Below are 20,583 nucleotides of genomic sequence, written 5' to 3'. Positions count from 1 at the left end.
TTAACTTTAGGTAGCTTTAGACATATACTTAACACATCAGGGGTTCGTTGTGTTCACCATTTCATTTTAAATTCTTTTTAATTCGTTTTTGGAGTGATTATTATTTCTTAGCCACATAAATCAGGAAGTTGTTGCAGTAGATATTCATTATCTTTTGTATGTAGAATATTAAATGATGTTGGGTTTTTTTGTTTCTAGTATCCCATATAGTCCTACATGTTATTTTAAAAAGTTAATTAAAAGCAGAAATAAAATAACTTTAAATACCTTAAATGGACAATGATTTGGAAAATTCAAGCTATAAAATTACTACATGGTGGATTTTTAAAAAAAAGAATAATATTTTACTGATTGCTATTGAGCACTTTATAAACTTGGTAAATAGCTTTTATGAAGCAACCTGGTAATGTATGTCCGATCTTGTGTCCAGATACGTAAATATAAGGAGCTGAAAGAACTAGTTAGGAAAAAAGTAGCTGTATTGACTCAGCAACTGAAAAAACTGCACTTGGAGCAAAAGGCAGATGAGGACAAGATGGCATTTGAGCAGCGGAAACAGAGAGAAGTTGAGGTACTTGTAAATAATAACAAACCAAAAATTATTTTGGGGCAAGAGTTGTATTCAACCTGTTGGCCCCCTTGGTTTTCATATTTCTATGTTAATACTGCACTTGCTGTGCAGTTCAAGAAACAGTGTATTTTCATGCATTCAGTTTCGCTAACAAACAGCACCAAGGCAGTTTTTCTCTGCCCTCCCTATTGCATCTAGTTAGTCCCGTAAAGAATAGTGATTGATGAAGATCCCAGCACATAATAGTCCTCCAATGATCTTTGCATGGCAGAGTTGAGGAAATTGAGGATGGAAACTTCAATTGTTCTGGAAACAAAATGGTGTAGTAGGAAGGCAACTGGATAGAGATGCAACCTTCAGGGGAAAAGGGAGCTGGAGACTGAACAACTGCAGGTGTTCCTTCATGAGACTGATTATCTAGATCTACTACAGTCTGTGTTCAGGCCCAGTTTCAGAACTGAATCAGCCTTGGTTGCCCTGATGGATGACCTTTATTGCGAGAGGGACATGGGAAGTGAGACCCTGTTACTTTTGCTTGATCTCTCAGTGGCTCTTGATACTGTCAACCTTGATATTCTCCTGGACTGACTTAGTGGGAGGGATATCAGAGGCAGTGTATGACAGTGGATCTGCTTGTATCTTGTCCAGTAGTGTGTTAATAATTTTTTTATAAGTAAGTGGGAGACCAGGGAGAGAAAAAAGAAGGCTTACAAGCTTCACAGGGGGAGAAACTTGCCTGTTGTGAAAGATGCTAATCTGAAGAGCCTTAGGGTACCAGGGACCCACCAGGCAGACTCTCAGGTAAATGAATGCTTTGGGGCTCTGAGAGCTTCCTCTAGCCAAACTCACAATGTTTCCTCTAATAGACTTTTCAAAGCGAGATCCTTCATTCTAAAGCCACTAGCATTTTAGAGGTAGAAGAGAGACAGTTTGTTACTGTTCGTGGCATTGATTCTCTCAAGCCCCGAAGACCTGAAGATGTGTTTCCAGTACACATGGGCAGTGTTACATAGATTGTCTTCTGAATCATTGGCTCTGTTTGGGGGAAGGGTTAATATGGTCATCTGTCATGGATGCTTTAGCTGAGATTCCTGCATTGCAGGGGGTTGGACTAGGTTATCCTCGGGGTCTCTTCCAACTCTAAAATTCCATGTTAAGGGTTGATTGGATGCCAAATTATGCCCAAAATGGTTTATTCAGCAGCATTGCATCCTGAAGTTCTTCCAGTTGGTGGGAGGGTTAAGTACAGAGTGCTTTGCTTTGCTCTGTCTCTGAAGTAAGTCATAGGAGCAATCCATCCCCTGGATAACTTCCATCCACTAGGGAGAGAATAAGGGTAAGCTTCACATTCCTTTTTGATAAAGTAGTATCTTTTGACATTCTGTTTTTGTTTAGGCAAGTATGAAGCAAGTTATGGAACAGATAGAAGATCATGAAAAGCGGGTAGAGAAGTTGACAGAGTATAGCAGCACATGTGTGTATGTATATATAAAATCTGATTAAATAATTCATCACTTTTTGCACAAACATGAGCTATTAGATTAGAATATTTTGATAGTTCTTTGTTTGGTTTTCCCCATAAACCTGCTGTCAAAATAGTATATTAAAGGGAGAGCATTGCATGCAAATCTACAGGTGTATGCTGTATAGTTTTGAGATGTAAACTGGCTTTCTGCATATACCCAGGTAAACTCACAGAGCTCTGGAGTGGGCTGAGTTTCATAAGTTGACTGGGGATATTATTTTTAATACATATAAAATTTATATCCTATGTTTTCTCCCAGATGAACCCAGGGTGACTGTCAGGACACTGTCAGAGGCTCCTGGCTGGTTGTCCTCTTTTAGTGGTTCTAGGAAGGCTCCCTCACAGAGGGAAGCATTCACCCCCCCCCATGAAGCCCATCGCCCAGCCCTTCCCGGCTCGCTTTTATGAGCCAGAATGGGCAAGGATCAAGGAGACAGGTGGTCGGTTTCACTCGTCCAAGCAGCCTGCCCACATCTACACTGTCTTCCATCTTCCTCCTCCCTGAAGGGTCAGGATGGGGAGGTAGTCTCCACCATTCCTACTCTGCCCAGTTCCTGACAGTGACAGACAATACAGTAGTAAGAACAATACTCTCTCCCAATAAATCCGTATGAGCAAGGTTGTTTTGGTGCTAACACCACTTGAGGTGAAAAGGATAATGAAAGAGCATCTCCACCCTCCTCGTTCAGCCCGGACACTGAGGTCCAGCTCTGAGGGCATTCTGGCAGTTCCCTGACTGCGAGAAGTGAGGTTACAGGGAACCAGGCAGAGGGCCTTCTCGGTAGTGGCACCTGCCCTGTGGAACGCCCTCCCATCAGATGTCAAGGAAATAAAGAACTATCTGACTTGTAGAAGACATCTGAAGGCAGCTCTGTTTAGGGAAGTTTTTAATGTCTGATGTTTTATCGTGTTTTTAATATTCTGTTGGGAGCCACCCAGAGTGGCTGGGGCAGGGTATAAATTAATAATAATTATTGTTATTATTACTGGTCTTACATATGTACATTTTTGTAATGGATAGAAAGTGCCCTACCCAGCCAGGAAGGTTACTGTGCAAGGTATGGGGGTGGGATGGGGAGATGCTTGTCTTAAGAATTTAGTTTAGTAAGTTTTACATTTGGGGGCTCTTTCTCTCACTTGAATGTATCTTTGGTTCATACTGTTTTTCACTGTGGACACTTTGGATGATCAGGAATTTTCTCCTATGGTAGCTTTTTCCAGAGAGTTGTACTTCTATTTGCAGATCCAGATCCTGTAACTGAGTGTCCCCACCTAAGATCATTTACCTAGGGGTCAGGTAAAAACACTGTTGCGTAAGAACAACCAAGAGCCTTAAAGTGCAATCCTGATTGTTCCTTGGGAGGCAGGGTTTCTATTTGGCACTAAATGCAGCCCTGCTAAGACTGGCTTTTCTCGGCAGCTCCCAAATGGAGCCCATCCCTGCTGAAAGTGATGGCAATCTGTTGATTGTCAGGTACTTCAAGCCCTGCTTGATTTGACTGGGATCCTCCCTTGAAGGATGACCTTCAGGATTCATGGCAGTATTGCTTAGTTGACATTAAACTAATTGGGCTGCGTTTTTTACCATTTTGCTTTGGTTTGAAGTGAATCTTTAGCAGAGAAAAAACAGGAAGAAGTAACACTCACAAATGAAATTGAAAGGTCAAAGACACGAATGACTGAGTTAAACGAAGAACTGAATAAAATTGTCAGTGACCTGCATAATGCAAAAATCGATGTCCATGAGGGGAAACGCCAGAAGACAAGGGCTGAAAACTTGGAGAGCCTCAAAAGACTATATCCTGCTCATGTGGTAACTAGATGGACTCATTGTTACATTTTAATGTGTTCAGTAGACTTCAGAATTTCGCCTTGAGAATAGCCGGTTGTCTTTATCATGTTTCCTACTTGATAAATGCTGAGAAGTGTTGAACATAAGTGCAACTGAGAACTAGCAAACCATTTTTGAGTATCAGTATTTTCCTAACTGGGTAAAGAAAGTAGCACTAAGGTGGCTACATAACTTTTATGCTCACTAAAAGTGAGAAACTAGTAGCTAGCTAGCTATTTCATAAAATATATACCCCACCTGATTAAAAATAAATAAATCTCAAATTGGTTTACCAAAAGAAACTATGAAACCACAAGAATGTTTCTCCAACTGGCATTGCGGGACAAGAGGAGCAGGAGGTTGGAAGCTCCCTGCTGAACCGCTCTGAGATGGGTGGACAACGCTAGGAGCCAATCCTAGTTTTTCCATTGTATCTGACTGTCCATACCGTTGGGAGGAGTATTGTGCTTTTCCTGCGTCTATGTTGCATCAGCACAGGTGAACATGATGTTGAGGCAGTGGAGAAGGTGCAGTTCACCTGAGCAATAGTTTAATTCTTGGCACTCATTCACTTTAATCTTTGCAGATTAAAAAATACGTTTTTATTTTTAACAAATGATCACTAAAACATTCCATACACCCCCTTTTAAATAAATAAATAAATAAATAAATAAATAGTGTTTTAATTATTAGAATATCACTGACGCACCCATTGCAGACACTGTCTTTTTAGCAATGTGTTCAATGGCTGCGCTCAAAATGAATTTTCTAGACAATAAAACAATCCTTTTTATTATTATCATTATGGCAGTGATGCCCTCCAGATGATGATGGACTACAGCTCCCATCATCCTTGACCATCGCTCTTGCTGGCTAATAGCTTGAGTCCCACAGCGTCTGGAAGCCTCACATTGGCTAGCCATATAGTATGATATTAGGACTCTCATTCAAGTGGTTTTCCACTGAGCTAAAGCTGGGAAAGTGTTTTAGCAGCAATCACAAGTTTATTTAAAAATGGTGTGATAAAACATTGCCATAGTAATACACCAACATACCCAGAGGTTTCTAAGATGCTCCACATAGTAGGTTCTCATATGTGCTCAAATAAGGTTCATTTAGGTAGAATGCAGTGAATGTCTTTTCATAATGGATTTACTGCTCTTAAAAACATTCCTGTATTTGCTTCTAGAATGAGGATTGTAAGGTTCGGTTTTTCTGATGCCTCTTGAAAATGGATGCTTCCATCAAGAAAAAAAAAAGCAATTTTAATTGAAAAAAATGGGAAATTAGCTAAAATGAAATGTGTGCTGTACAAACTCAAAAGATCAGTTTGCTTATTATTGCTGTTCTGTTTTTAGTTTGGAAGACTGCTTGACTTGTGTCACCCTATCCATAAAAAATATCAGCTTGCTGTCACCAAAGTTTTTGGCATGTATATGGTTGCGATTGTTGTGGCTTCAGAAAAAGTAGCTAGAGAATGTATTCGTTTCCTCAAGGAACAAAGAGCTGAGGCTGAAACTTTCCTTCCTTTAGATTACCTTAAGGTACACTTTTATTAAAAGTATATTATTAGTTTTTTATTCACAAAGCTGATTGGGGATTACTTTGACATCTAAGAAATTTTGTTAGTTTAAATTTGCTTTAAAAATATTTTGTAAGATGTGACTGTAGTCTTAGAAGATTTTGTACAACAATTAAAGTGTCTAGGTTTGTATACTTGGTCTCTCTGTGGCTCCTTTTGGGCCCAATTAATATTGCTTTATTAATTTATGAGTGTCTGAAAGCATGTTTCGTATGTTAGAAACAAAATCTGATAGGATACTTGTAATCTTTGTTACAGGCTCTTTCATTGTATTTAAGTAACCTTTTCTAAACATTTTTATTTAGGTAGAACCAATCAATGAACAGTTGAGAGAGATAAAAGGAACTAAAATGATGATTGATGTTATACAGACATCGTTTCCTGCACTGAAGAAAGTAATTCAGTTTGTTTGTGGGAACGGTTTAGTATGTGAAACAGTACAGGAAGCAAGACAAATAGCATTTGAAGGACCATACCGACTTAAAGTAAGCACAAAGAACCTCACTTTTGAAATAAGACTTCCTGTTGGCTTTTAACACGCAAGGTACATGTTCAGAAGAATCATGGAGCTCATCTTTCCAGAACTATATAACTGGAAATGCTAGCCAGTGCCAGAAACAGTTTATACAGCTAAAATAGGCTAGACTAAAACACTTCCCCCTGACATGATAACACTGGTGGTCCTCTGAACATTTGCTTTTGAAAATTTGTCAGTTTTATCTATTTTGATTATTTTGTCATAGCTACTGTTTTTATTGCTGTTTTAAATTAAAATAAAGTGTTATATAAAATATAATGCTAGGTTGGCAGGAGCTGGAACAGAGTTTATAATCTAATGACACATTAGCTACTGAAGTTAAACATTGTCCCACTGAATGGGTAAAATAGGAACCTTTGGAGCTTAAAAGTCACCATACACACCAGGCTCATAAGACAATTGACATCCAGTGCAGGTCTATTAAAATTGCTGTTATATGAGACCAGCCAGAGGTTCTGGTTAGGTTTAAGCTAGCCAGAGGTTATCACATATACTACCTTTCATCCAAGATACAGGATAGTCAGATACACACTGTATTATATAATTGTCTTAATCCTGAACTATTTCACTGGTTTTATGTCCCGTTTCTTTGTGTTTTGTTGGAAGGCAAAATTGATTTGAATATAGCTAGTTTGGAATATCCACCCCCCCCCCCCCCCAATATACTTGCCCTCACCTCAGTCCAGGAATTGTTAGTATATTTATGCCTAATTGCCCTCTAGTAATATTGATCAATTCAGAAAAAAGTGTTTAATTTTCAGACAGTGGCTCTGGATGGAACTTTATTTTTGAAATCTGGTGTAATCTCTGGCGGCTCAAGTGATTTGAAAAAGAAAGCTAGATACTGGGATGAAAAAGAGGTGAATGAACTTAAAGAGCAGAGAGAGAAGCTGATGAATGAACTAAAGGTAAAGCTATGGAAATTATGTCCAACAGTATCAGTGTTTGAAACTCCCATTGTTCTAGGTGCGTTTTGCCACAAACTACAGAATGGAAGGAAAGGAGGACCTTTTTCTGCCTCCCCACTTCCAGCCACTCTCTGAAGACTGGAGAAGAGACCCTCTTCAGAATATTAGGGAGGGCAGGGGAAGCATGGCTTTGTTTTTTGCAGATGAGATCATTTGAAATGAACATAATATTTTAGCTGTAGTTCATTCTTTTTCAGCTTTGTATTTTTGTTTTTAAAAAAGCGTGCCTAGACATTCCGTTGTTGGGCCCATAACCTAAATTTAAGGTGCCAGAGTATCCTAATATCATTACTGTAATACTGTAAAAGGAACAATTCAACTTTTGATGAATTGATTCAATTTTTCCCCTAATGAACACGTTTTTGAAATGCAATTTCCCATAATATTATGCATTTTTTTGTTATTTTCACTAATGCATGCATTTCAATGCATAGCTTCCCCAGATAAATACATTCTTGTACATATTACCCGGCTGGAGAACTGCACCGCAAATTTGTTACAGAAAGTGTGATTTAGGTAGGTTTCCCTCTAAATGCAAACTAAATCAGATTTCTCTCCGATACTTAGGACTTGGTGAAAATCAAGCGCAAAGAGGCTGACTTAAAGCAGTTGCAAGCTCAATGCCACGGAATTCAAACGCGACATAAATATTCGCAAAATGAACTAGAAGTTCTTAAAAAAAAACATATTGCTAATTTCTATAAGGTAATATTAAACTCTCAGGCGGCTGTTTTCCTTGTCTGGGCAAAATGACTTGCTTTTTGGTTTTAACTAGGGCATCTTAAATGGTAACATAATTGAGGTTTTTCCTTTACCCGTTGAAGAAATAGAAGTAATATTTTTTTTAAAACCCATAATTTAGGAGGGAATGTTTCTATTGGGAGACTTTCATTTTTATACTTTTATACTCCAAACATGAAGTCTGCGTTTAGATGAACAGGAAACTAAACGTTGGCCTTTTTGTGTTTGGGTGTTGGAGTGGGGGTGGCTTCTTCTGATCTCCGGACTGGCTTACTTTTGTATTGTGCCAAGGACTGCGTTGCCCTTGATCAATCATCCGGGGGCCACAGTTTAAAAGTGAGTGCAACCACATTTTTGTCAATTTTGTTTATAAAGGACAAATCTTGGGAGGGTGGAGAGGACATAAAAAACTTCTGTCATCACAGTAGCATAGTGAAGTTTACCTTTGGAAGGAGTCAATAAAACAATTTTTTAAAATTATTTTGTAAATTGAGAAATTTAGGTTGGATTTGTCTGGCCTCAAACATGTTGCTGTCACCAGCTACAGCAGGAACCAGTTACAGCAGTAACAAATTATTTCTAAGAATTAATATCATTAAAATCATTAAATGTTTAAAAGAAAAAATGGAAGGCCCCACAAAAAGCCTTTTTTGGCATCATGGTCTCATAGTGGGGAACCCATAGAGCAGTTTTAGGGGAGGCCTTACCAAAAATGGTTTTGGGTGCAAAATGCATCCAATGGACTGCAGGTTAGCTACCTATGTTCTGCTGGTTACATTTGCAGTACAATTGTGTGGTTCCAGAATAAAATATCCTTAGAACATAAATAATTAAAACAGTGAGACTAGTTCTCCATTGTTTTTAAAGACTGTTCATATTTATTTGTATTTAGGAAAAATCTATGCTGGAAAGTGTACTATTAAATAGCCAGTCAGAACATGTGATGTTGAATGAAGGAGTTTTACAGAGAGCTGTTAAAATGGATGAACTCCAAAAGAAAATTAATGAGGTATAAGTTTTTCATTCATGGCAGCATATGGAATCATAGAATGGCTGTCTTATGGCAATTGGTTGTAGACGTGTGTTCCTTGTGTGGCTGCGTCTGATCTAAGGGGAAGGCTCCAGACCTGCTTTTACACTTGTAATAAACTTAGTGCATATAGCCAAAGGCCTTTGCAGACTTCATGTTCACTCAGACCACGGATTAATAGTTTACAAAATAAAATGTATCCAGGCTATGTACATAACCCAGGGGGGAGGGGAGGGTTCCAAAGCTCAACATAACACTTTCATCTCCAAAAGCTATATAGCACATAAAGCTCAGTTAAAATAAATTTTAACTTTGTTAATAACAAAAACATAGAAAAGTGTTCAAATAATTTTCTGGCATCTGGAAAAAAGGGCACAATGATGGTCTAATGTCAAAGATCCATCTTTCAGAGGTTAAGATACAGCTTGCCAATTTATTTGGACAATTCTTTGACAACTTACAACCCTTTATGGGAACCCTGCACAGTTTAGTAAGACCCTTATCTTAGGTTTCATTTAAATTGAACCAGTATTGTAAGTAAGGCAGGTCAGCTTTTGCTGCCATAGATAGTGATCAAGGTTCAGCTCTCTAAGAAGAACTGATGGTGTCCCTGAAGAAGTCCTTGACTCGTTCTTGGAAATATGTTCTGCAGTATTTCTAGTGCTGCCTTTACTTCTCTCTGGCATTTGCCCCTGTATAATAATTATGTTAATTCTTTAACAGAAATGAAATCTTCAAAATGGGCACTAGCACTTCATTTCTATTATAAAATAAAATTTGAAGCAGTTTTAACCAAACACCAATTTCTGTAACAGTTCAGGCCAAACTAGATGTGATGCTGTTCATGCAATTAGCAAGTATGTAAGTGTGTGTGAATAAAACCAAGTAAATAGGAGCTATGCTGAAGGGTAGACAATTTAACCTTTTTCTTCCACCATTGTCCTGATCCAGATCTCTCCTCCCAACCCCCATATTTGCATTGGGAGAAGAGCTCCCACTTGCGCCAAAGGGAATTTTCTTCCCAGTGCAGATAAGAACCATGGGATGGGGACAATTATTTAGGTGGGGAGCATAGAGGGGCTAAAGAGTTGAAGATTCCCCCCCCCCAGCTGCCTTACAGTCCCAGTCCAAATCACACACATGCCATATGGCTACTATTTGTGTTTGTACAATTGCTACTTTCCTTAATAATGTAATGTGTAGCTTGGCCTGATCTCTATCAACCAAATTTCCCTAAAAAGGCGTGTCTACAGTAAAAAAAATAGTAGGGAAATTATTCTGGTCCTATCAAGCTTTTCAGTGTTCCTGTGTTCCAATTAACAGGTCAATACATCACAGTGAATAATATAATTCATTATTGAAGAAGAAAAGGTACAAGTGAGGTTTCTTTCCAGTGACTCTATGAAAGAGGTCATTAAGAAAATTCTTGTCTTGACAATGTTCCTATATGGCACATTGACACATTACACACAGACACAAGCATTTGTCTATACATATAGAAGTGTCATTGTCTATTTGCATAGCTTGACTATGCTTGACTATTGATTTGTTGAATGTAATATGTGAACATCCCTACAATAACAATTGATACTTCTTACATTTCTAAAACCTTCATATACTGTGTGAAAGAACTTCTTTTAATGAATTATATTTAATTGCCTTCTTGGTGGGGGGTTGTTGCAATAGGTGGAAGACAATGTTTTCAGTGACTTCTGTGCAGAGATTGGAGTAGACAATATTCGAGTATATGAAAAAGAACATTTGCAAGAGCAGGAAGAAATTGACAAGAAGAGGTAACTATGCAGACGTGAATAGTAGTGATGTTTCGTAACATTCTGTAATCAGAATTCCTCCGTATTCTGTATACATACATACATACTTAATGTCTCTGTCCTAAGATATTGTTCAGCTATCATCATATGATTATTTTATTGTTAAATTGAGGTCAGAACTATGTTTGCATAGAATTTCCTCGCCAGTATGCATTTGCTACTCCTTGGGGATGCAAGTACATTGAGGGAGAGGAATTGTCACTAGCTTTATTCTTTTCCAAAGCTGTTTTTCCTATCCTATCCCTACCAATAGGGATGGTTGTGTGTAATGTTTTTATATGTTACTTCCTTATTTACCCTGATTCCAATACCTTTTGCTTCCTTGGTTGTTTCCCTTGGATTGAAGATTAGATTGTAAGCTTTGGGGGATCTACACTGCAAAGCGCCATGCATTCTGATGCCACTTTATTATTATTATTATTATTATTATTATTATTATTTATTATTTATTATTTATTAAATAATAACTTGTTTTTTACCTTGCATTTAGAGAAGGGCAGGCAGTCTACAGCCTAAAGCCACATGGACGCCCACCCCTCTGCAACTGATCAGTTCAGCCTTTTAGCAAGTGTGATCTGTCCCTCCCCGGGCAGTCTGCTGGGTAGAGTGGAAGAGGGGGCAAGAGAAAAATAGGTGTGCCAGAAATAGAGAGAGAATGGGAGTGCCCCCCTCACTTCTGACTCTGTCCCTTCCCACTGTTGACTTTGGCGCTCCCACAGTCGACACAGATCCCTTGACATTACTTCTGAGGGATGTAATGGCCCCTGACAGGAAAACATTGCTGTCTCCATCTTAACATATTACTGTATTGTGTCTGTTCAGGTTTCAGTTTGAAAACCAGAAGACACGACTGAGTGCTCAGCTTGAGTATATTTGCAGCCTTGTAGACAAGGTGGTGAAGAAGAATAACATGTTAAAGGAGAATATTTGCAAAGATGAAGCTTATATTATTAGCCTGAAAAAGGTAACCAATGGTTTGTTACAATAATTTATATCCAGCTTTTCAAGTTTTCACTACAATCAAGCAGTGCATAAAATTTCTTAAAGTAATATAATAATCAGATTTGGTTACAGTCATTTACTTCACAAAGAAATTGGTTTAATTATTTTAGAAGACCTCCTTTTCTAGGCATTTTGCACTATGCGCACATTGCATGTCTATAATATATGAACTTATAAATGTAACTAAGATTAAGGAGTGAGATGGGAATTAGGAGGGGAAAATCCATGTAGATCAACCCAACACAGAGATATTAGAGTGTTCCATCTCTACCAATAGGTATCTGACTATCTTGTCTGGATAAGATTACCATGAGGCTATTATGCTTTATAAATCTTTTTCGTACATAGGATGAGGAAAACTTTTTACAAATGGTCGAGGAAGTTACAGTGGAACTGCAACAGCTGAAGGAAAGGTGGAATGTTAATAAGGCTGATGTTGCAGAAGCACAGAATCAAGTTGAGGAATCAAGGAAGGCATTGCTAACTCTAATAAGGTAAGGTTGTGTTTAGAATAGGTAAGTGATTTGTGGGGGGAGGAACTCCAGATAACTGAAACTTCTCTCACTAATTTGTGTGAACAGGAACATTTAAGTTGAGCATTGTATATTTGCTAAGATAGTACAATTCTGTACAACTGCTATGACCTAGATCTGAAGGTTTGTGATGGAGAGGTTCTTTGTGTACAACAGGGTGTCTCCAATACCATTTTTATTGCAGCCTGACAGGCCACTCATGAATTGGTGGTACAGAGCAGGTTAAGAGATCCAGAAGCCGATGTGCACATGTTCAGCTATGGTGCTCGTTGGATCACCACCGCAGGGTGCCTTTGGATGGTAAAAAAGTGGCAAGAGCAAATGTGTAAATGACTTGGATACAAAACCGTTTCTATCTTTGAAAGAGGGCATGCAAATCTTTCCCAGTTACTTGTGTCTGCTTACACATGTCACTGAAATCAAGCAATCAAGCAAGCAAGCAAGCGGAATTTGATGGGGAAGTAATTGATTTCTAGAATGGATTGAGATACTTTGTTTTTGGGTTAGAAACTTAAGCTTGAAGTGTGGTTCAAAAGTACTACCTCGTGTGTTTCTAAACCCAGGTATTAAGTCTAAATTAATAATATAATATACAAACTATTATTCTATAAATTTTAAACCTTCAGTAGCTGAAATATCAGTGTTATGTTTTCTGTGTTCTTGCTTTTTGGTGGCAGAGAGTTGGCAAAGTTGCAAAAGGAAGGTATTGCAATCGAGACCTCTCTGGAACAGAAAAAGTTAGAAAGGCATAATACCTTTCTTGATTGCAAACTCCAGGACTTAAAGATAGGACTTCTGTTGGGATCTTTGGATGACATTAGTGAAATAGAGGTAGGTTTTGTGGCATATTAAATAATTTAATACAGTTGTGGAGTTTGTACATAAATAAGGTCTGCCAGACCTTGATCTAACTAGAGTGGTGTTTTCCAAACTTGGGTCTCCAGCCTTTTTTTGACCACAGCTCCCATCATCCCTAGCTAGCAGGACCAGTGGTCAGAGATGATGGGAACTGTGGTCCGAAAACATCTGGAGGGCCGAATTTGGGAAACACTGAACTAGAGTTTTATCTGGTGGCAAGTACCAAATTTTTAGAAGAGCTAACACTGAGAGGGCACAGAGAGAACCAGAACTGCAAAGATGTCATCCCGATGGGTGTTTCCCCCCCGAATCCAATGCTATTTTATTCAGATGCTAGGATGTATATTTAACAATTGATGCTCCTGCCCTTCAAAAAGGGCAAATGTGTAGAAATATATGAATAGGAGGCTGGATAAAATTGAGGCACCACTGGTTTTCATGAAGAAGTAAACAGTACCTTAACCATAAGTAGAAGGATGGGAGAGGAGAGAGAAGCAAATGCTGCTGCTGCTGCTGCTGTTTTGGGTTTTTCAGTTTTAAGTATTATGTATCTCCATTAATTTTGCTGGCTGTTTGTTACAGCTGGGATCTGATACTGAAACTACAGAAATGACGGCTGATATCTATGAAAGAGAAGAGGCAATTCATGTAGACTATAGCAATCTTGCAAAAGAGCTAATGGTAAGAGAAGATCTCCATTTTAATACTGTGCATGAAAGCATGTTTTCATGAGCTTGGTTCCACAGTTTATTTTCCGTTTGCCTGGCTAATGTGGTTAAAAGGAACATCTGGCTACCATGATTCCTTAGATATTCTCTGCCGCATGCAATTTGCTCCGTAAGCAGGACTGCAATCAATCACCCCAGAGACTATCCATCCTGTGGTGTGCAGGACCACTGAACCGCTTCCTGCTGCTATTAACCACGGAGGGAATCTTTCATGGATGCCCATTGAAGCTTCCCTCCCACAGACAGAAGCAGCTTCAGGGAGAAGGGTGGTTTTCATCAGCATGTGGGGGACATTCTCCCACAGCTTGTGCAGTCTGCACTTCATAGCACAGCTACCTGTTGTGATAAGTGCTTCTGCATTTCATAAGTTTGTGGTGAGGAAAAAATGGGGAGAATTATGTATGCCACCTTGAGCTCCTTGGAGGAAAGGTGGGATATTAATAAGACAGAAAAGAAATTAGTTCTGCATTCATTCTGCATTACTGACACTGCACACTGTGTTGAGACTATTGTTGTTTGTAGGTATTCACAGTTATATCAGGTTTGTTGCCTGAACCAAATTCTCCTTGAATTCTTTAGTCCCTCAGATGGGTAGATACTGCCATCTGCCATCTCCTCATCCTTTGATCTATCAATGATAAATGGACATATGTTATTCCCGCCTTGTACCTATGTTAACCAATCAGCAACAAGATGCTTTGTGTTTGTATCAACCAATCAGCCACAAGCACACCTGTGGCAATGTTTGTAATATTCAATAAAAGAGAGTTCCCGGGGCTTGCCCCGGCAGACGCCTCTCATATGACACCTACCACTCGTCTGTCGTGATTTCAACCCAACATCTGGTGACCCCCGACGTGCCAGATCCCTTACGCAGCCAGCCCTCATACTTCACCCGACTGGAAAAGTCTCAGCGCGCTACTTCGTGAGTATGGGAGGGGAATTGACTAAATTCCAAAAGGAGCATGCTAAAGAATTGCTTTATTTAGTTAGACAGCGGGAGGTGGGTGTTAATATTTCCTTAAAAGAAATTGAACAATTGCTATGTGAGATTTCTTGCCAATATCCCTCCTATCCAGAGAAAGGTTCTTTGGAAGTAGAGACTTGGCAAAAGATCGGAAAGACCCTGTTTGCTGAACCTAGGGCTCCGATTCATTGTCTGCTCACTTGGCAGAAATGTGCAGACGCCGTTGCTAAATTACCCAAGGTGTCTCCCTCGGCTCCTGCACTTCTAGCCATCGCAGACAATCCCCCACCTTACCCAAAGCTTTTGCCTCCTTCTCCTTTGCAGCCCAGCCAATCCCTCCCTGCGTCTCAGCCTCCTCAGCCTGCATCCTCCCCCCCCATCCCTCCACCTCAGCCTGATTCCTCCCCCCCCATCCCTTCTTCGTCTGCCACAGCCCCTGTTTGCTCTATAGGAGCTGTGCGCGCTGCGCTTTCTTTGGCCAGGCAGAAAGGGCTCCTGTCCTTAGAGGAGGAGTCTGAGTGGCCAGGTGAAATGCCGTCTGCTTTCCCTATCACCTATTCAAACCCTGGAACTGCTCAACAGCAGGTTTTTTATGAATCGCTTCCTTATTCTGTAATGAGAGAATTAAGGAAAGCCATTGCTGATTCTGGTCTAAAATCCTCTTATGTGACAGGAATGCTAGAAGGCATAGCAACTGGTTACATTATGCTACCTCAGGACTGGAAAGACCTGATGCGCATGCTTTTGTCCCCTGCTCAGTATGTGGTGTTTGAGAGTGAATTTAAACATAGCGCATCAGCCCTGTCTGATCCTCAACATACTGCCAATGAACTTTATGGCGCTGGTCAGTTTGCTGATATAACTGCCCAAGCAACGCTGACACCTGTACATTTTAGTCGCACCGCGACCTGTGTACAACGCGCCTTTCGGAAAATCCCTGTCTCTGGGCAACCGCTGAGCTCCTTTGTAAAAATTTAGCAACAGCATTCGGAGCCATACCATCAGTTTATAGATAGATTGAAAGAATCTGTCACTAGGCAGATTGATAACACCACAGCTCAAAATGAATTGATGAAAAAATTGGCCTTTGAAAACGCAAACACCGATTGCAAGAAAGCTTTGCAGTCAATCATACATCGCCCTAAATATGACCTGGCCGATATGATTCAAGCTTGTGCGGATGTCGGTAGCCAGAGCCATGCGATGTCTTTGCTTGCCGGCGCAATCCAAGCAACCACTAGGCCTATGGGTAACTGCTTTAATTGTAAGCGCCCAGGCCATTTTGCCAAGCAAGACTTTCCCACAATGCCACAGTTATGTGCAGTAAGAGAACTGCAGAAAGAAAACTTCCCTTCAATCCACTGTCAGGAATTGCAGAGTTGGGGAAGTAGATCCTAGAGACCCCGGTCAGTTTCCTGCGTCCTGTCCAGATGGTTTTGCCTTTCATTGCTCATGACTAGCCTCACATCTTGGACTATTGGGTGATTTATCTTCCCCTTCCTTCCCTGCTTGCTTGCTTGTTGTTCATTATGGTGATTTTTGAGTGGTTTGGGTTATTGTTTTTTCCTAACAGTATTTTAATTTTTTCTTCACACGTCTCCTCACATCCGCTTGGCTTCTTGGCCCAGTGGTTTTGTTTGTTTCCTGGCCCCTCAGCTTCCCCACCTGAAATGAATCCCCGAGTTTAATTTTATTCAATGGTAGTTGTGGTATGTGACCAAATGTCTTCAGTCTCTTCCCCACACCTGCTCTCCTAAGCCACTGCAGTTCTTTTTCTTCTCTTAGTAGCTTTTGAACCCAGACCTTTCCTGAAAGCCTTTTTAAAACATGTTTTTTTTTTCTAGTGTGTTTTCCTTATTGTGTCAGTACCAGTACCTTAAAAATCATACTTCCTAAACTCTGCTGTTCCTGCTTGTGGGTGATAGATGGCAGTATCCATCTGATGGACTGTATATGCTCTAAGAAGGTCAATAGCACTATCTGAGTCCATAAGGCCAGGAGGAATAAGCATTGCACCTGCAGCCCCACAGGGACAATCAAAATGTTGCAACTGCAGCAAGTTCCTCTGGTGTGGACATTACCCTCCCCCCTCCTTGTCTTTTCTTTTAAGACTTTGAGGCAATTTTAATAACCCAATACCATTATTCATTGTTTTTATATTTCTTTATTTCATTTCACATCTAGGACTTGCGCTCCGACAAAGATATTGAAACTCACCTAACAAAACTTCAGCAGGAAATAGCATCTAGAGAAAATGTTCTATCAAAAACAGCAGCACCGAATATGAGAGCTCTTGAGAGATTACATGTTGTTACAGGCAGATTTCAAGAATCGGTTGATGGTAATATTGAACCTTTTTAATTAGTAAAATTTTAATTAATAAAAATAATAATAAAATTAACCTTTTTGATTAGTAAAATTAATAATAAAACGATTCTGTGATTCTGATAGTAGTAGTGAGAAAGGTGTTTCTGTAAACCCAGATTGCTTGGGTGCCCTTGTGGCTGTTTGAGAGCCAGTGTGGTGTAGTGGTTAAGAGCGGTAGTCTCGTAATCTGGGGAACCGGGTTCGAGTCTCCACTCCTCCACATGCAGCTGCTGGGTGACCTTGGGCCAGTCACACTTCTTTGAAGTCTCTCAGCCCCACTCACCTCACAGAGTGTTTGTTGTGGGGGAGGAAGGGAAAGGAGAATGTTAGCCGCTTTGAGACTCCTTAAAGGGAGTGAAAGGCGGGATATCAAATCCAAACTCCTCTTCTTCTTCTTCCCACAACGCACTTCCATCCTAATTTATTACGCTATTGCAAGTCTTTCAAAATGTCCTAGCAGTTGACAGGAAAGAGGCGAACACATGTCTTAGATTAAAAATCAGCCGCAACTTTTATTTATTGTTTGCCTTCAATAAGTAGTTGAGATAAAATATTTGAAAGGTGGGTAGGAGGCCTCCTCTCCCCTTCCTTCTCTCCCCTCCCCCCCCCCAGGAGAAGTGACTTGGCTGTTTGTCCTGCTGGACTATCTGTTGGGGCCTTTTTCCTCTGGTGAAGCCCTATACTTGAGCATATGGTTAGGTTATGAGCAGGCCCCTTCAGCACATGCTCCTGTTGGGATACTGCCAGGGAGACAAAGGCCATCATGCCCCATGCCGTCTCCGGACGATCCAGCGATCTCTCGTAGAAACGCAGTATCAGTTAATTAGTGACATGAGCCCCAGAAATAGCTTCCCACATTCCAGAGCTCTTTCACGCTCTATCAGCAGAGTTCGCACAGCGAAAGATGCACGCAGGAGAGCATTATTTACAATTTTATTCAGCGTTGGTCAGAACAAAGAAAACATGACTGCCTGCGTTGATGTCTCAGGCACAGAGAGAGAAACGAAAGCAATAGACAAACAGAAACATCCTGTGAACAGGAAATACGCAGACTCTGTGACTCACAAAGCCTGCTCCCTTTTAAGGTGGAACGGAAATATCCTAACAGCTCCCAACCCTGCTGGGCAGTCCCCAACCCATCCCCTATGGACCTTACTGTTCTGCCTGGCAAGTTGTCACCATTATTTGCATCAAGCAAGGACACCACTTTCTTTACATTAGTAAAGAAACAATTTGAATGCGCTATAAACATGCAACACCAGATGGCGCCAGAGAGCAGGAAATCTTTATATGCATTTTTCTAAAGGGTTTTTTATTTTATTTTGTTATAGCGATCTAATTTCTTACTTATTTATAGCATTTTTTTCTGTGTGTAGATCCACCACAAGATCCCTTAGGCAATATTCCAAGAAAGTAATCGTCGTTGGCCTCCCCCCACCCCCTTTCTTGAGATACCACTTTAGGGACCTGAAAACAGCTCTTGGTTACGACATTTAAAAACTTCCAAATAGTTTTAAAAAAACATTATAATCACAAAAGCACGGTGGCTCCTAAAAATATACACCTCAGGTGTCAGAAGTCCGAGTAATATAGGCCTTGCCTGAAATGTTTCTCAACCCTCACAAAATCCCTTTCCTTGTAAGATACTCTTCTTTGTCCCTCCCGTGATGACTCAAAGCTTCCATTCATCCCAAGAGTTACCTGTCAGGCCCGCAAGGCTTGACCAACATCCTGGCACTGCGCATCCTGGTTGCCCCAAAGGGCTTGCGGGGCTGGGAGGACAGTGCTGCCTTCTCAGGCCCCACACCTCTCTCTCTCACTGGAACTTGCAGGTGAAGGGGCCCTATGTCAGCATCTATGCAGCAATGGCAATTTTTGCAAGGATGTTCATTTTTATTTGTCCTTTTAGGGCAATAGATGTAGAGGTACTGAAGAAAGAGAACATCCTGGTAAATCCAGTGTTCTATCAAAAGAATAGACATTTGCAAGGATTTTTCTTTCTTTCCATGAAAGTGTGAAGCAATTTAATTTTCCACCATACACAGATAGATAAATGGGCCACATAAGCTACAGTAAAGTTTGAGTTTAAATAGCACTGCAAACATGTAATGTTCACTGAGAACACTGTTTAAATTGCAATAACCTGGCCTTGTACAGCACAAACTTGTATGTTGAGAAAAATGGCTTTCTGTTGCAAAAGAATATCTGTATAAATACTGTTTTCTTGTGTTTGTTTACTGAAGTTGGTAGGAAATTGTGGATAGAATCCAGCTGGTGACCTTTGCTCTCATGGAGGGACTTTTGATTCAGCGGAAAAGGGAGAAGGGTTGATTTTTGCTAATTCATTCTTCCACCTGCCGCTCTCCACACCACCTTCAACCCTCTGCTGGAGAGTGACAACTTTCTGAAATGAATTTGAGTATGGCGTAAATCACCTATCTATGTTCTTACATTAGCAGAGGCATCCACCAGAAAAAGCTCTTGCTTGAATGCAAGGACATTAATTGGATTCTACCCTATAAAATTAACTCCCAATATTTTAGTGATATGTTCTGTTAAAGCTAGTTCAATTATCCTTTTACAGTGTTTGAGACTTGTAGAACAGAAGCCAGATTATGTAGGCAAGAATTTGAGAAGGTGAAGAAAAAGAGATACGAGCTGTTCAGTCAGTGTTTTGAACATGTGTCAGTAGCTATAGATCAGATCTACAAGAGACTCTGCAGAAACAGTAGCGCTCAGGTTTGTAATTTTTTCAGATATTTCATTTAATACTCTTTAACATAGAATCATAGAGTTGGAAGAGACCACATGGGCCATCGAGTCCAACCCCCTGCCAAGCAGGAAACACCATCAGAGCACTCCTGACATATGGTTGTCAAGCCTCTGCTTAAAGACCTCCAAAGAAGGAGACTCCACCACACTCCTTGGCAGCTAATTCCACTGTCAAACAGCTCTTACTGTCAGGAAGTTCTTCCTAATGTTTAGGTGGAATCTGGAGCAGCAGAAAACAACCTTTCTCCCTCCTCTATGTGACATCCTTTTATATATTTGAACATGGCTATCCTATCAGCCCTTAACCTCCTCTTCTCCAGGCTAAACATGCCCAGCTCCCTTAGCCGTTCCTCATAAGGCATCGTTTCCAGGCCTTTGACCATTAACAACAACAACAGTGAGTGTACTGGTTGTAAATTAAGGCTAGATTACTGGTCCATCAGAAAACGAATCATTCAAGGAATTCTTCTTAGTTTTTAAAACAGAAATATGGGCAACCAGATTCAGGATTCAAAATAAAGTGATCCAAGGCAAACAGCAAAGGGTCCAATCCCTCTGCCTCCATGACTTGGAAATACAGAGTTAGCTGGGCATGGGGAAACGACAGAGCTGGTGAAAGATGACTTACCTGTGAAGCTGCATCAAGGCTCCACAGTAGAAGAGTTTATTTTGGGGGTGGGGAGTTTGTTCTGTGCAAAGTTGGCATGCAGTTATCATGAAGGTTAGGTTAACTTGCCA

At 40.3% G+C, this 20,583-nt stretch overlaps 1 protein-coding gene across 6 annotated transcripts in view; it reads left to right on the top strand.

The window, feature by feature from the left end:
* SMC1B (structural maintenance of chromosomes 1B) overlaps positions 1–20,583 on the top strand; it is a 37,181-nt gene that overhangs the window by 11,658 nt on the left and 4,940 nt on the right. For 3 of the 6 annotated variants that reach the window (XM_081005429.1, XM_081005430.1, XM_081005431.1), the window contains exons 8-22: positions 431–571; positions 1,967–2,049; positions 3,702–3,909; positions 5,286–5,471; positions 5,815–5,994; positions 6,809–6,955; positions 7,583–7,720; positions 8,649–8,765; positions 10,473–10,579; positions 11,441–11,582; positions 11,969–12,114; positions 12,831–12,984; positions 13,594–13,692; positions 16,891–17,047; positions 19,658–19,812. In XM_081005429.1, the coding sequence (XP_080861555.1) occupies positions 431–571; positions 1,967–2,049; positions 3,702–3,909; positions 5,286–5,471; positions 5,815–5,994; positions 6,809–6,955; positions 7,583–7,720; positions 8,649–8,765; positions 10,473–10,579; positions 11,441–11,582; positions 11,969–12,114; positions 12,831–12,984; positions 13,594–13,692; positions 16,891–17,047; positions 19,658–19,812 (2,160 nt within the window). The remainder of the gene's footprint in view (positions 1–430; positions 572–1,966; positions 2,050–3,701; positions 3,910–5,285; positions 5,472–5,814; positions 5,995–6,808; positions 6,956–7,582; positions 7,721–8,648; positions 8,766–10,472; positions 10,580–11,440; positions 11,583–11,968; positions 12,115–12,830; positions 12,985–13,593; positions 13,693–16,890; positions 17,048–19,657; positions 19,813–20,583) is intronic. The other 3 variants (XM_081005432.1, XM_081005434.1, XM_081005433.1) reach the window with 3 other exon arrangements.

Source organism: Podarcis pityusensis (genome assembly GCF_964106645.2).
Source record: "Podarcis pityusensis genome assembly, chromosome: 5".
Classification (NCBI taxonomy): Eukaryota; Metazoa; Chordata; class Lepidosauria; order Squamata; family Lacertidae; genus Podarcis; species Podarcis pityusensis.
This window is presented reverse-complemented; position numbering and strand designations above follow the sequence as displayed.